General features: G+C 42.8%; 2 protein-coding genes across 2 annotated transcripts in view; both read left to right on the forward strand.

Annotated features, from left to right (window-relative positions):
* notch1a (notch receptor 1a) overlaps nucleotides 1-7,641 on the forward strand; it is a 35,767-nt gene extending 28,126 nt beyond the window's left edge. Inside the window, exons 26-34 of the mRNA XM_077497576.1 lie at nucleotides 833-1,273; nucleotides 1,811-1,956; nucleotides 2,042-2,255; nucleotides 2,351-2,435; nucleotides 2,517-2,679; nucleotides 3,830-4,128; nucleotides 4,338-4,485; nucleotides 4,592-4,689; nucleotides 6,035-7,641. Coding sequence (XP_077353702.1) covers nucleotides 833-1,273; nucleotides 1,811-1,956; nucleotides 2,042-2,255; nucleotides 2,351-2,435; nucleotides 2,517-2,679; nucleotides 3,830-4,128; nucleotides 4,338-4,485; nucleotides 4,592-4,689; nucleotides 6,035-7,198 — 2,758 coding nt within the window. The 3' untranslated portion in view covers nucleotides 7,199-7,641. The remainder of the gene's footprint in view (nucleotides 1-832; nucleotides 1,274-1,810; nucleotides 1,957-2,041; nucleotides 2,256-2,350; nucleotides 2,436-2,516; nucleotides 2,680-3,829; nucleotides 4,129-4,337; nucleotides 4,486-4,591; nucleotides 4,690-6,034) is intronic.
* Nucleotides 7,642-9,131: 1,490 nt separating this feature from the next.
* atp5fa1 (ATP synthase F1 subunit alpha) lies at nucleotides 9,132-13,970 on the forward strand. Its single transcript, XM_077498015.1, has 11 exons — nucleotides 9,132-9,295; nucleotides 9,803-9,878; nucleotides 10,028-10,197; nucleotides 10,280-10,453; nucleotides 10,536-10,702; nucleotides 10,789-11,089; nucleotides 11,989-12,213; nucleotides 12,289-12,396; nucleotides 12,487-12,631; nucleotides 12,703-12,853; nucleotides 13,752-13,970. Exons 1-11 carry the CDS (start codon nucleotides 9,236-9,238, stop codon nucleotides 13,828-13,830), a joined length of 1,656 nt encoding a protein of 551 aa, XP_077354141.1. The 5' UTR covers nucleotides 9,132-9,235; the 3' UTR covers nucleotides 13,831-13,970.
* The last annotated feature ends 168 nt before the right edge of the window (nucleotides 13,971-14,138 follow it).

Consider the following 14,138-nt stretch of genomic DNA (forward strand, 5'->3'; position numbering starts at 1 on the left):
ATGAAACTAAATGTATTAAATTAGTTGTTTTAAATTTTAAAAAAGGTGAAAATTTATACATTTAATGGGATACTTTACTTATTTAGCCATTTTTGGCGCTTAAACATTAATATTTTACCTATAATAAATATGATATTTTCATTATTTTTCATGTACAATTAGTATCTTTTAAAAACATATTTTTGCAACTTGCTGACAACTGAAAATGACATCACAAGGGCTCACGTAACCAATCACAGCTCATCTTGTGAATGTCACATAACCAAACCTAGAAAACAGGTGAGCTGTGATTGGTTACCTGAGCCCTTGTGATGTCATTTTCAGTCGACAGCAAGTTGCAAAATGACTTTTTAAAGCTACTAATTGTATGTGAAAAACAATGAAAGTATCAAATTAATTACAGACAAAATATTAACTTTTTTTTGCTATAATGGGCTAAATAAGTAAAGTATCCCTTTAAACAACTCAAAACTTCGTATTAATAATCTTTTTTTTTTTTTTTTTTTTTTTTTACGATTATGCAGATTTTTTTAAATTGTGGAGTGTAATATATACTTTTGGGATGCGCCTCGGGCTGCAAATATATATTCAGATATTTTTATTACAATTTTTTTTTTTAAAGCCACACACATTCAAAGTCACAGATATGTGTGGCATGTGAGCGTGGTGACCCCACATGAACAAAAATAATACCTGCACCTAACATGCATATTTTGTGTTGATATTGTTAATAATAATAATAATAATAATAATAATAATGCAGAAGCAATTTTTCATGCAATTACTCATTTAAGCAATGGATGTCTAACCCAAGCAACTTTCTATCCCACAGCCCACTTTACGACCAGTACTGCAAAGACCACTATGCTGATGGCCACTGTGATCAGGGCTGCAACAATGCGGAGTGTGAATGGGACGGCCTGGACTGCGCAAACAACATGCCAGAAAAACTAGCGGACGGGCATTTAGTTCTGGTGGTCCACATTCCGCCGGAGCAACTCAAAAACCGCTCTTCGGCCTTCCTCAGAGACCTCAGCAGCGTTCTCCACACCAATGTGGTGTTCCGCCGGGATGCTAAAGGGGAGCCCATGATCTTCCCTTATTATGGTAACGAGCAGGACTTGGTGAAGCACAACGTGTTGAAGCGCTCAGCAGACGGGTGGCCCGAGTGGGCGGCCATGCCAGCAAATGTTTTGGGTCAAATGAAGGACAGTGTCTCTGCTATGGTCAGCCCACGCAAACGCAGAGAGTTGGATTCCCTGCAGGTCAAAGGGTATGTATTACTAAACTATCGTATTGTATTTTTCGGACTATCGGTCGCTCTGGTGTGGAAGTCTCACCAGTCAGAAATTTAGAAAGAAAGAAAAAGAAGACTGAAAAACATTAATTGTCATTTTTGGGGGGCAATTTATTTTATGAAAAAAAACAACAAAAAAACAAAACAAGACCAAGAACAGTAGAGCTCGGACTGGCACCCAAAATTCCTGTTCGCTAATCGTGTTGATAGCAGTGAACAAGTTCCAGCTGGATTCCTAATTTCCACTTCTAACCACGGAAGAAAAAAAAATCTTTTTAGTTTAAAATGGCTTACCTTAATAGAATTCCGTGTTGCATTGTGGCCAAAGGTAACATCCTGGTTGGTTATTGTATATTTTGGTGCTGTAAAAAGTGAAACCTTGATCAGAACCAAAACTATCAAAAAAAAAAAAAAGAGTGTGACTTATAGTCCGAAAAATACGGTAATGCTGTATAGCCTGTACTTTCACAGGAAGAGCATGCACGTTGACAATTCTCTCCTTTCAACATGTAGGTCTATAGTCTACCTGGAGATTGACAACCGCCAGTGTTACCAGCAATCCAGCGAATGCTTCCAAAGCGCCACAGACGTTGCAGCATTCCTCGGCGCACTGGCCTCCAGTGGGAATCTCAATGTTCCCTACATTGAAGCTGTAACCAGTATGTGACTTAGTCTTTCCCGTGCATATTGCCATCAGCTGTAATACTTAAGTAACCAATTATAATTGTGACAATTTTTTCCCAGGCGTAAGACCCACTCCTGCTAGTTCAGAGCTCTATCCCATGTACGTGGTCTTCCTGGGATTAGCGGCTTTGGGTTTCATAAGCCTGGGCGTTTTGGTGTCACGCAAGCGACGACGAGAGCACGGGCAGCTTTGGTTCCCGGAGGGATTCAAGACATCGGAGCCCAGCAAGAAGAAACGCAGAGAACCAGTCGGGGAAGATTCCGTTGGACTGAGGCAAGAACTCATGTGAATGCATCCTGGAATGAGAAGGTGGTGTCAGATTGAATTCATTAAATCTAATATGGTGTCCTTTTCTTTTTTTCAAACAGGCCTATGAAAATATGTGACATAAATCTCATAGATGACAATCAAAACGAATGGGGTGACGAGGATCCCGACTGCAGGCGCTTCAAGGTAAACGGACGATTCTAATCAAACAAGCCATGAGACAACACTCTTGTTAGCGCAGTTGAGAATTGGCTCGGTGTTCTCCAGTTTGAGGAGCAGTCCATGCTGGATCTGAGGGACAGAACCGACCAGAGGAAATGGACCCAGCAGCATTTGGATGCGGCCGACCTGCGTATCGCATCCATAGCCCCTACGCCTCCTCAGGGGGAGATTGAGAATGACTGCATGGATGTCAACGTCAGAGGACCAGGTTCGTTTGGATTTTCTAGTCCAGTGTTTAAATGTCATGAATTCTGTATGCCTGACTATTTAGTGTCAATAATCTGCTGTAAACTCAACTTTTTTTTTTTTTAAATAAAGGACTTTAAAGCAACATACAATATGCTGCACATGGAATAAAAATCAGTTATGCAGTAAAGACAGGTAAAACAAAATAACACCAAATAAATTAATATATATCATTAAGTTGGTAAGTAAATAAGTTAACTTATTAATAACACAAGAAGTAGGTAAGTGAATAAGTAAATAACTAAATAAAATAAGTATCAATAAATTAATAACAAAATACAGAAAACATCCAGGCTACGTCTGTCTGCTTTGCAGCACTAGCTAGCTGCCTGTTAGCTTGCACCTGTCCACTTTTTTGAGAAGTTGGTCAAGTGGTTTCCTTCCCCGACTGTTCATTTAACTACACAAACACTTGAAGAAGGTACATTTACATCTCCAGTTGCCTATTGGCATTCTCTGAAAGTTTTTGTTGGCCTGAAGTGTAACTAAAAGGGAGGCATCTTGTTCCTAGTTTTGTTGCTAATAGCAATCTTGTGCTAATTCGCAGGCTGTGCTCACATTATCATTAAGAGGTAAATGAATAATGTTGAACTTGAAATATTATCACAGCCAACTATATCTACAAAATAACAGTCTCACAGATATTAAATTATACAGGAGTCTGGTTTCTGGTTACTGTTTTTTCCCTGTATTAGCTCATATGATTGTGACATATTCCAATTTCTAGCTAGTGATATGTTTTTTTTGGTTGTTTGTTTGGTTGGTTGGTTGGTTGGTTGGTTGGTTTAACATATTAAAGCATTATACAATTTGAAATATAAGTTGAAGTAAAAATACAAATTTGAAGAAAGAAAGGAATTCATCAATAATGTCATAATTTCTTAAGTGCACAGATAATGGTTCAATTTCATTAAGTTTCATTTGGTTATCCTATGAATATTTAAGTTTAAAAACTGAATCAAATGACATTTTGGAGTACATGTGTTAGTTGTGTACCTTCTGCCATTTAGTGTCAGAGCACAATTCAATACCAAATAAGTGAGATTTGATTATTTTGATTAGTTGTGAATGACTGGAATCTCATTGTTTTACCTTGTTCTTCTGTTTTCCAGATGGTTTCACCCCACTGATGATTGCCTCCTGCAGCGGAGGAGGACTCGAGACAGCTAACGGCGAAGAGGAAGAAGATCCTTCCGCCGAGATCATAACAGACTTCCTTTACCAAGGCGCAAACCTCCACAACCAGACCGACCGCACGGGCGAGACGGCCCTCCACTTGGCCGCCCGCTACGCCCGCTCCGACGCCGCCAAGCGCCTCCTAGAGTCCAGCGCAGACGCCAACGTCCAGGACAACATGGGACGCACTCCTCTTCACGCTGCTATAGCTGCTGACGCGCAGGGGGTGTTCCAGGTAAATGTCGAATATGTTTTGGGGGGGGTTTCTTCGGCATCCTTCATAAGTACTGTTTAATTAAGGCCACAATCGGTTCTTGTCTTTCCCTGTCGAGGACATGCCGCATTAGCATTTGTGACTATTTTGTCTCGAGTCCTCCGTGGCCACAAAGAATTTGTTCTCACATGTCATTTTTTAATGAAACATGCATGTTTTTTTTTCTGCAGATTTTAATCCGAAACCGTGCTACCGATCTTGATGCGCACATGCATGATGGCACAACGCCGCTGATCCTGGCTTCTAGGTTGGCAGCTGAGGGCATGGTGGAAGAGCTGATCAACTGTCACGCCGACGCCAACGGCACCGACGATTCTGGTAAAGCTTTTGTCCATTACACACTCCATAAAGTACACATCGCATAATAATGACTCACGTCTATTTTTTCTCCGTCTTTTTTTTTTTTTTTTAATTCTCTTTGTAGGTAAATCTGCGCTTCACTGGGCTGCGGCTGTAAACAACGTGCAGGCTGCCGTCATGCTGCTGAAAAACGGTGCCAACAAAGACATGCAAAACAACAAGGTATGTGTGTAATCATATGACTTCACCTTTTGGAATATATGTAATTTGACACGCTAATATTAAGGATTTTAATTGGCTCAAAGGTACACTGCAAAAACAAAAGTGTAACCAGGATTAAGTATCTCATTTAGAGATAGACTGTTTTTATTTTTGTTTTGTTTGTTTTTTGTAGTCAAGAAGTCCAATAACCAAAATTTCACTCTCACTAAAAGGGAAAATATTGGCAACAAAATAAATAAAAAAAATAAAAAATAGTCTAAATATCAAAGATACTGTGCGACGGATTTGTTTTGGCCTGTCCGGGACGTTTGTGAGCGGAGACTCAACGTATTCCCTCCAGCCAAACTGCAGAGGCAAGCTACTATCACTGGCATATGCAAATTTGGCTGTGCGAACCCCCGATCCTGATTGGTGGACTGGTTTCACGCTCGTTCCTGGTTGGCTGCTGTCCTTGGCTTCCTCGACCATCAGTTTTGAATGATGTGTTTACAAACAGCAACGAAAATCCATTGGATACTACCTTTAACGACTTTTCGGATTTGAAAAATGTATATTTTTTTTACCTTACATCTTAGACAATTGAAATATTTGTTTTAGAATTCTAACAAAAAGTTCTCCCAGGGTCATCAGCATGTCTTAACTAATTCACTCCCAAAAATGTGTAAATGTGTTTTTTAATACTTAGTCCTTCACTCCCAAAAAGGAAATTTACATGTTGTTGTTTTTTCATGCAAGAGCATACGGAAGGCTTTGATGCAGCTTCTGATGTGAAGAGGTAGCTTAAAGCAATAGTAGTTATTAAAAAAAATGGCCACCAGGTGGGAGCAGAGTAGAGGAGATTATCCAGGGCTATATTGCAACAAGCTCTTTCTGACAATGTTTTCACCAGGAATGTGAATAGTGATGAAACTTAGCTATATTCTAATGCTAATTGCTGTAAAACAGAAACAGATACAAATGTACTTTTTTCATGGTGAAAGAAGAGACTCTAATCTTTCCTTTGGTATGTTCCATGTTCCTATGGCAATAAAACACAATATTCTGTGGGCCTTGCAAAATCAGTTAAAATACAGTAAAATGACAAAAGGGGGTTGATTCAATGAAAATGGCTGCAAATGAATGAGTTTAAGGCCTTTGTCGAATAATGGTGCCGATAAACAACCTGGCTAGTACTCAGTCCATCCCTAATCTCAACAACTGTAAAATGTGCTTGTACTTTGTCAAGGTAGTTTTTCTAACCAAGAAGTTTTATAGTCAAAATGTCCTGCTCTAAAGAGGAGTAAATTTTAGTAAGTTTAGTTTTATTGGTGTTTTAATTGAATGATTTTTTTTTTTTCTTTTTTAGGAAGAGACGCCGCTCTTCCTTGCCGCCCGTGAAGGAAGCTACGCAACAGCCAAGGTTCTGCTGGAGCACTTTGCCAACCGCGAGATCACCGACCATCTGGACCAGCTGCCTAGGGATATCGCCCAGGAGCGCCAGCACCATGACATCATGCGCCTGCTGGATGAGTACAACGTGGTCCGCAGCCCGGGCCTTAACTCCGCCCCCCCAAGCGCCTCCTCCAGTCTCTCGCCGCCGCTCTGCTCCCCCAACGACTACCTTAGCAACCTCAAACCCAGCGCGCCGGTCAAGAAGGTGCGCAAAGGAGGCAAGGACGGCGGCAAAGACAACAGGGTGAAGAAGAAGAAGTCGCCGGACGGGAAGGGGAATTTGCTGGACACGTCGGCCGTGCTCTCCCCGGTGGACTCCCTCGAGTCTCCCCACGGCTACCTGTCGGACGCCGCCTCTCCTCCCGTGACGTCACCGTTCCAGCAGTCTCCCCCGATCGCCCTCGGCCACCTCCAAGCGAAGCCCGACTCGCACATGGGTCACATGCCTTTTGACCCCAACCCGCCCCGCCTCTCCCACATGCCGGTCTCCAGCCCGAATAGTCAGGCGACCACGTCGATAGCCGCCACCCGCCAGTGCGACTGGATGTCCAGGATGCACCCAGGCCAGCAAGGGAGCTTCCACCAGGCCCACAGCATGATGGGCGGCCTCAGCGCCGCCACCATGTCACCGTTCATGGGCTACCCCAACCCGCAGAACAGCCACCTGGGCTCGGCCGCTCACATGCTGCAGCAGGCCCATTCGCGCCAGCTCCAGCACCAGAACTCCAACTCGGCCATGACGCAGAGCTTCCCCGCCATGGAGCTGAACGGCGGCGAGATGCAGCCAAGCAACGGGCGCTCCATGGCCATCCACAGCGTGATGCCCCAGGAGACGCAGATCCTCGGCGCCCAGTTCCTCACCCCTCCTTCCCAGCACAGCTATGCGGGAGCCATGGACAACACACCCAATCACCAGCTGCAGGTGCCCGACCACCCGTTTCTGACGCCCTCGCCCGGCTCGCCCGACCAGTGGTCCAGCTCGTCACCACATTCCATCTCCGACTGGTCGGAGGGCATCTTGAGTCCACCGACCAGCATCCACTCGCAGCTGAATCTGATCCCGGAGCAGTTCAAGTAGGCTGTTGCGCAATCAACAAGCAGGAGACACTGAACATCCCAACATGGTCCTTAGTTTGTAATTACTAATGATGAGAAACTTTTTTTTGTACCTTCTTATTTATTTATGTTTCGTTTTTTCATCTGAGAATATAAAGAAGATGCTTTTATATTTATGCTTTTTTAAATTTCATTTTTTGTTCTGTATGTATGGGAAGAATAGGCATCTTTAAAAAGGAGTGCATAGCAGAAAAAAAGAGACTCCTTGTTGTGTACACTGGCTATTTATTTCTCTTCGGTTGCTACATGCACTGGATTCTTTATTTTTTTTGTTTTGCTTCTTCCCTTTTGCGAGGTTGCATTTTGTATATAAAGATTTTTTTTCTCCTTTTAAATAATTTCAGTATTAACTTTTTTTTCCCAAGTGACACACATGCCTCATTACTGATTTTTTTTTTTTTTTTTTTTTGCCAAGTCTTATCAACTCAACTCAACTCAACTCACTGAGTGTGTATTTACTTTTGGAGGTTTGATCAGTTTGCAAAATAGGAGAAGTGCACCCGCATCAACCTGAGCCAACTCTTTTATTGGCCTTCGATGGAGATTTAAGCAAATAGAAAAGAGTCCTTATTGCATATTTGATCGCAAATCAATGTTTATGGTTACCATGTTAAACCTGTTAAGTGCTAACTTGAGGCCCTCGTTTGTTGAAAATGTTACGTTCGCCACGGTTGAAGTTAGTGCCAGTGTGGCATTTAGTTTTTCCCGAGAAACACAAATGTGTGTCTGTGGAATTTCTTGCATAATGTCTTCAAGGTGGAAAACATGTTTGTGAAAGAAATCGGGACCTTAAACGACAGCTTCCCTACACTTTGTTGAGGAGTGTAGTGCAGGGTGTCGAAATGTCATGTTTTATAAACTAACTCAGAGGTTAAAACAAATATTTTAAATGAAGGTGTAATTTGAAAAAGGTGTCAACCTTGACACAACGTTGTACTTTGCAAATTACTTCCTGATTGAAAATGTTTTGTAAAAATGGACTTAATTCAATAAAAGCGGTTGCTTAAAAGATTTGGATTCCTACAGTTTTATTTAGAATGCACTCACAATGTGTTTTGTTTTGTTTTTTTTAGACAAGAGACAGTTTGGCTGTTTTATCTTTTGATAGCAAAAACTTGATACAAACACAGCATGAACTCATCAGTAAACAATTCTGCACGAAAAAAAAAAAGAGGCTTTAAGCTGTTTATTGTTACTCCCAGATAAAGTTTAAGGGGGATTGAAGACTCCTGCCTCACTTGTAGTTCTGCCACTGATGTTTATTGATGATGTTTCAATTTGTGATCTACAATCAAACAGGACTAGTCCCTATAAATTGTGGGCCAGTCTCTTGGGGTAAAATGTAGTTATATAATCATTAAAAAGCACTGCATCGGCCTCATAAGACGCCAGCCCACCTGGCATCTGTCCTGTACGCCAGATGGCCAATCCAGCACTGATGTTGGCTGTAAGTAAATCAGTGGCTATGATGTCATTAGGTAACTGGGTGATAGTCGGACATGACAGAAAATAATTACATTCTTACGGATGAAATTTGCATTTAGTTCATCCCAGACTTGTTAGTGCAAGCGTACGCCACACAATTTGGCACTATCGCCGCAGAGACAGAAAATAACGTGAAAACGCCACGGAGACTTTACTGAGGTGCTCTTAGCAAACGGCAACGCAAGATGGCCGCCGGTGCTTTCGCTTTTGCTGAGGCAAGTAGGCGGCGATGCTGCATTCGAGGAAAATGGGAAGTCGCATTTCTCGAATTGTCCCATTCCGAACTCAAAGCGTTCCAGGCTAATGTAAATAACAAAGATGGTTATTTGCGATTTTTTTTCTGACTAAAAACTCGGATCTACTAGTTAAAAGATTTTAAAAAATTTCAAAAGAAAATGCTGACTTCACTCGTGAATGACTTCCGGGTTACAGTGACCTTTCTTCCCTTTGCTGCTCCATCCGCCAGCCTTCTCTCTCAGCTCAGGGAGTAGGACGGTCATCGCTAGACTCCAACATGCTGTCCGTACGCGTCGCAGCGGCTCTTGTCCGCGCACTACCTCGGCGTGCCGGCTATGTAAGCACACTTCACGTTAATTGAACCATTTGTTGATTGGTTACATTGTGGAAAAGGAACTTCAGTGTGAATAGTCATGGCGGAGTTGCGTTTGTGGACGTGCTAGCATGCGGAGGACACCCGGCCTGTCTACGCCTATTCTCCCCACTGCTAATCTAACTAGTGCGTTTAAAAAAATAGATGCATCTTTTTTTTTTAGGACGCATCGATAATTTTTGCGTTTCTGTGTGAATTAAATGTCAACGGACACATTAGCTGTGTACCAGTGAGCAGTGAATGTTTCACTGAAGGTCACGTTTGTCCAGCTCTGCATGCAAGTATACTATGAAAAGTTAACATTGTAACTTAATGCAGCTCTTTAAATTAATCATATATTATCATCTATGCCCTCTTCTTTATGGGATAACTCCATTTTCGTTAGCTTGCTGGTCCTTACCGATGATCTTGTGTACGTCGCGTATACTAATAAGGGATGAAATTGTATCAACCGTTTGTTGCATTTTAAAGGTGTCAAAAAATGTTGCTGCAGCATGCGTGGGAGTCAAGAACTTGCACACCACCTGCCCATGGATGCAAAAAACAGGTAATTGTGGTAAAATGGTACAATGGCTTAACAATTACGTTGGGTGAATACAATGAAAACAAACAATCCAGACTGGGAAGCAAAACAATAAAACCCATATCTGGTCATTAGATTTTAGACCTAGTGTTTATTCCTCATTTCATCAAAAGGCACTGCTGAGGTTTCTTCCATCTTGGAGGAGAAGATCATGGGAGCAGACACCAGCGCTGATTTGGAAGAGACCGGCCGCGTGTTGTCCATTGGCGATGGCATCGCCCGAGTCTACGGTCTCAGGAATGTACAGGCTGAGGAGATGGTGGAGTTCTCATCCGGACTTAAGGTTGGCTCTTAAAAAGAAATCAACTCAAATTAATTAAAATATGGTATACAATAGTCACTTTTTTTTTTTTCCTCATTTCCAGGGAATGTCTCTGAACTTGGAACCGGACAATGTTGGCGTGGTGGTGTTCGGTAACGACAAACTAATCAAAGAGGGTGACATCGTCAAGAGGACGGGCGCGATTGTGGACGTGCCCGTCGGAGAGCAGCTGCTTGGCCGCGTTGTGGACGCGCTTGGAAATGCCATCGATGGGAAGGTGATTTAAATTCCCAAGCCGCAATCTGCCACCTCATAATCATCACGAGTTTCCTTCACTTTTATTGCCCGTTCCGTCACAGGGCCCCCTTGGCTCCCAGACCCGCAGGCGCGTGGGCCTGAAGGCCCCTGGCATCATCCCGCGCATCTCTGTGAGGGAGCCCATGCAGACTGGCATCAAAGCCGTAGATAGTCTGGTGCCCATTGGTCGCGGGCAGCGCGAGCTCATCATCGGCGACAGGCAGACCGGGTAGGAGGATTTACCTATCTTATCTTATCTGTTTGTTTCTGTTTAGTTGAAGCTGGACCATGTAGTGTGTGAACGTGTTTCTCCAGCAAAACCGCCATCGCCATCGACACCATCATCAACCAGAAGCGCTTCAACGAGGGCACCGACGAGAAGAAGAAGCTGTACTGCATCTACGTGGCCATCGGCCAGAAGAGGTCCACCGTTGCGCAGCTGGTCAAGAGGCTGACGGACGCCGACGCCATGAAGTACACCATCGTAGTGTCGGCCACTGCTTCCGACGCCGCCCCCCTGCAGTACCTGGCGCCCTACTCGGGCTGCTCCATGGGCGAGTACTTCCGGGATAACGGCAAGCACGCGCTTATCATCTATGATGATCTTTCCAAGCAGGTGAGATTTTTGCTGCCGCCCATTTGCAAGTTCAATTTTGTATTTATTTATTTTTTAACAATTCTCTGCAAACTATCTAAATAATCTGTTTTTTTCTGATAGGTTTTAGATTTTTTATGTGGGGGGGGAATCACAGCAAACTCAGTCTAAACAGTTCTTTTTCTGATTTTAGATATATATTTTTTAATGTTGGGGAGGATAAAAAAAATCTCTGCAAAACCTCTTTTTGTTTTTTTTTCTAAAATCATCTAGTCATTTTTTTCCTGATAGGTTTTAGATTATTTTTTTTTTTTTTGGGGGGGGGGGGGGGTTCTCTGTAAACTCTCCATCTAGTCATTGTTGTTGTTGTTTTTCCTGATAGGTTTTATATTTATTTATTTATTTTTTTAATTGTTTGGAGAATTAAAAAAAAAATCGCTGCAAACCTTTTCTTTTTTTTTTTAAGAAAAACATCTAGTCATTTTTTTCTGATAGGTTTTAGCTTTTTTTTTTTTTTAATGGGGGGGGTAGAGAGAAAACAATTCTCTGCAAACTCCATCTAGTCATTGTTTTTTTTAATTTTTTTTTATTATCTAAATAGTCATTTTTTTCTGTTAGGTTTTAGATTTTTTTTTTATGTGGGGGGGAAGAAAACAATTCTCTGCAAACCCTCTGAAATCGTCAGTGTTTTTGTTCTGATTGTAAAGCGCTTTGGACAAAATATGGTGTAGTTAAAGCGCTATGTAAAAAAAACACTCCATAGATGGTTTTGTTTTGTTTTGTTTTGTTTTGTTTTGTTTGCTGTTACTTGAGCCTTTCTGAGAGTGGACAGCTCAAACAATGGGTTTAAGTACAGTTTTTTTTTTTTTTTTTTTTTAAACTTACATGAAACTCAAAAAAATTAAATGTTCCCCCGCCAGGCCGTGGCCTACCGTCAGATGTCCCTGCTGCTCCGCCGCCCGCCCGGCCGCGAGGCTTACCCGGGCGACGTCTTCTACCTGCATTCCCGCCTGCTGGAGAGGGCCGCCAAGATGAACGACAACTTTGGCGGCGGCTCGCTCACCGCCCTGCCCGTCATCGAGACGCAGGCCGGCGACGTGTCGGCCTACATTCCAACTAACGTCATCTCCATCACAGACGGACAGGTGTGTTAGTACTGTTGTTTAATCATTCATTCATACTGTAAATGCTGCACACTTAAACTAATTCCTGGCCTTCAGATCTTCTTGGAGACGGAGCTGTTCTACAAGGGGATCCGTCCCGCCATCAACGTCGGTTTGTCCGTGTCGCGCGTCGGCTCAGCAGCCCAGACAAGGGCCATGAAGCAGGTGGGTCCCACTCGTCAGGCCCATCAGAAGCGATCCCCCTAAAATGCACCAACCTGACTCATTTCGTATGTTGAATTTGTTCCCCGGTAGGTGGCCGGCACCATGAAACTGGAGCTGGCCCAGTACCGCGAGGTGGCCGCCTTCGCCCAGTTCGGATCCGACCTGGATGCGGCCACGCAGCAGCTGCTGAACCGCGGCGTGCGTCTGACAGAGCTTCTGAAGCAGGGCCAGTATTGTAAGTGGCGACCGCTCACGACGACAACGCGCACTTTGGCTTTTGAGACACGGTCGCCCGTTCGCCTGCAGCTCCCATGGCCATCGAAGAGCAGGTTACCGTCATCTATGCTGGCGTGAGGGGACACCTGGACAAGATGGAACCCAGCAAGATTACCAAGTTTGAGAAGGCCTTCCTGCAGCACATCTTGAGTCAGCACCAAGACCTGCTGGCTGCCATCAAGTAGGTTTGACCCCCACAGAATGAATTAGATATTGTAAATATCCACCCCAGAAAATGTCACCATCCTTTAAATTACAGTAAATTGAACATTATTTATTTTTGTGGTTTAGTTTTACTTGTTTTAGTTTGACTAAAAAAAGATTTCAATATTTTCCACTTTTAGTCAAATTTGTAAGAATTGGGGGAAATGGCGCCATCCGGTGGACAAATACCTGTACTGTTTTCTATGTAGCGCCGTGAGAAAAGGATTGCATTTAATTACTAGGGCTGGGTCTAAAATATCGATATATCGAATTGATATTCCTTTTCATAGCCCAATATCAATTCATAAAACCATAAATCGATACCTTCAATACAGTTTTTTCCCCCCCGTAAAACGTTAGCCGAAGAAAGTTGAAGTTTCCGACGCTGTAGAAGTCGACCGGCCTGAAAGCATCATTTTGCTTGTGTAACATTAGCAACTAGCAAGTGTGTAGTGTATGTTATTCTGGTTATTCTGTTGTCCCGAAGCGTCCTTTAAGCTGTTTAATGACACCGCAGTTGGAGTTAACTGTAAAACTACATACACAACGCGCTTCGTTTTTAAAACGGTGCTAGCCTAGAGCTAACGCTAACGGGAAGTTAGCATCGACTTCGGGAGCGTTTTTCCTTCAAATAAATCGAATCGGGCCCTTCTCAATCGAATCAAATCGATTTTGGAAATCTGAATCAATACCCAGCCCTATTGTTTACACTGATTTTCAATGTTTAGTTTAGTTTTGCTATTTAGGGGACAATATTAGCATGTTTGAAACTATATTTATTCCAGACAGCCCCCCAAAACGTTAATGATGGAAAAAAAAATACTTTGCCTTTACAAAGACAAAAACGCTCATTTTCGTGCCCTTTCTTTTCGCAGAGCCGACGGCAAAATTTCCGAGGCCTCAGACACCAAGCTCAAACAGATTGTGCTCAACTTCCTCTCCAGCTTTGAGTAACGTGCAACGAGGCAGCCTCCACTTTTTATGTTGCGCTTTTGGTTGTGCTCAATGTTTGCTTGTAGCTCGGGCAGTTGTACTTTCTATGAACACTTGATCTCTAATGTACAGTCAAGAGAATAAAAAGTATTCCAACGAAAGCACGACTGTTTATTTGGAACTTTATTTGAACTGTTTAACTGTTCAAATCAGTAGGTGTGCAGAAATTAGTCCAGTTGCCTTTGATGGAAATTTATGTAAGGATTATTTAAAAAGTGGTATAATTGTGCCTTAGGCATTAAGAGTCATTTTCAACTGGAAAAAAGAAA

This window comes from Festucalex cinctus, chromosome 15, assembly GCF_051991245.1.
Source record: "Festucalex cinctus isolate MCC-2025b chromosome 15, RoL_Fcin_1.0, whole genome shotgun sequence".
Classification (NCBI taxonomy): domain Eukaryota; kingdom Metazoa; phylum Chordata; class Actinopteri; order Syngnathiformes; family Syngnathidae; genus Festucalex; species Festucalex cinctus.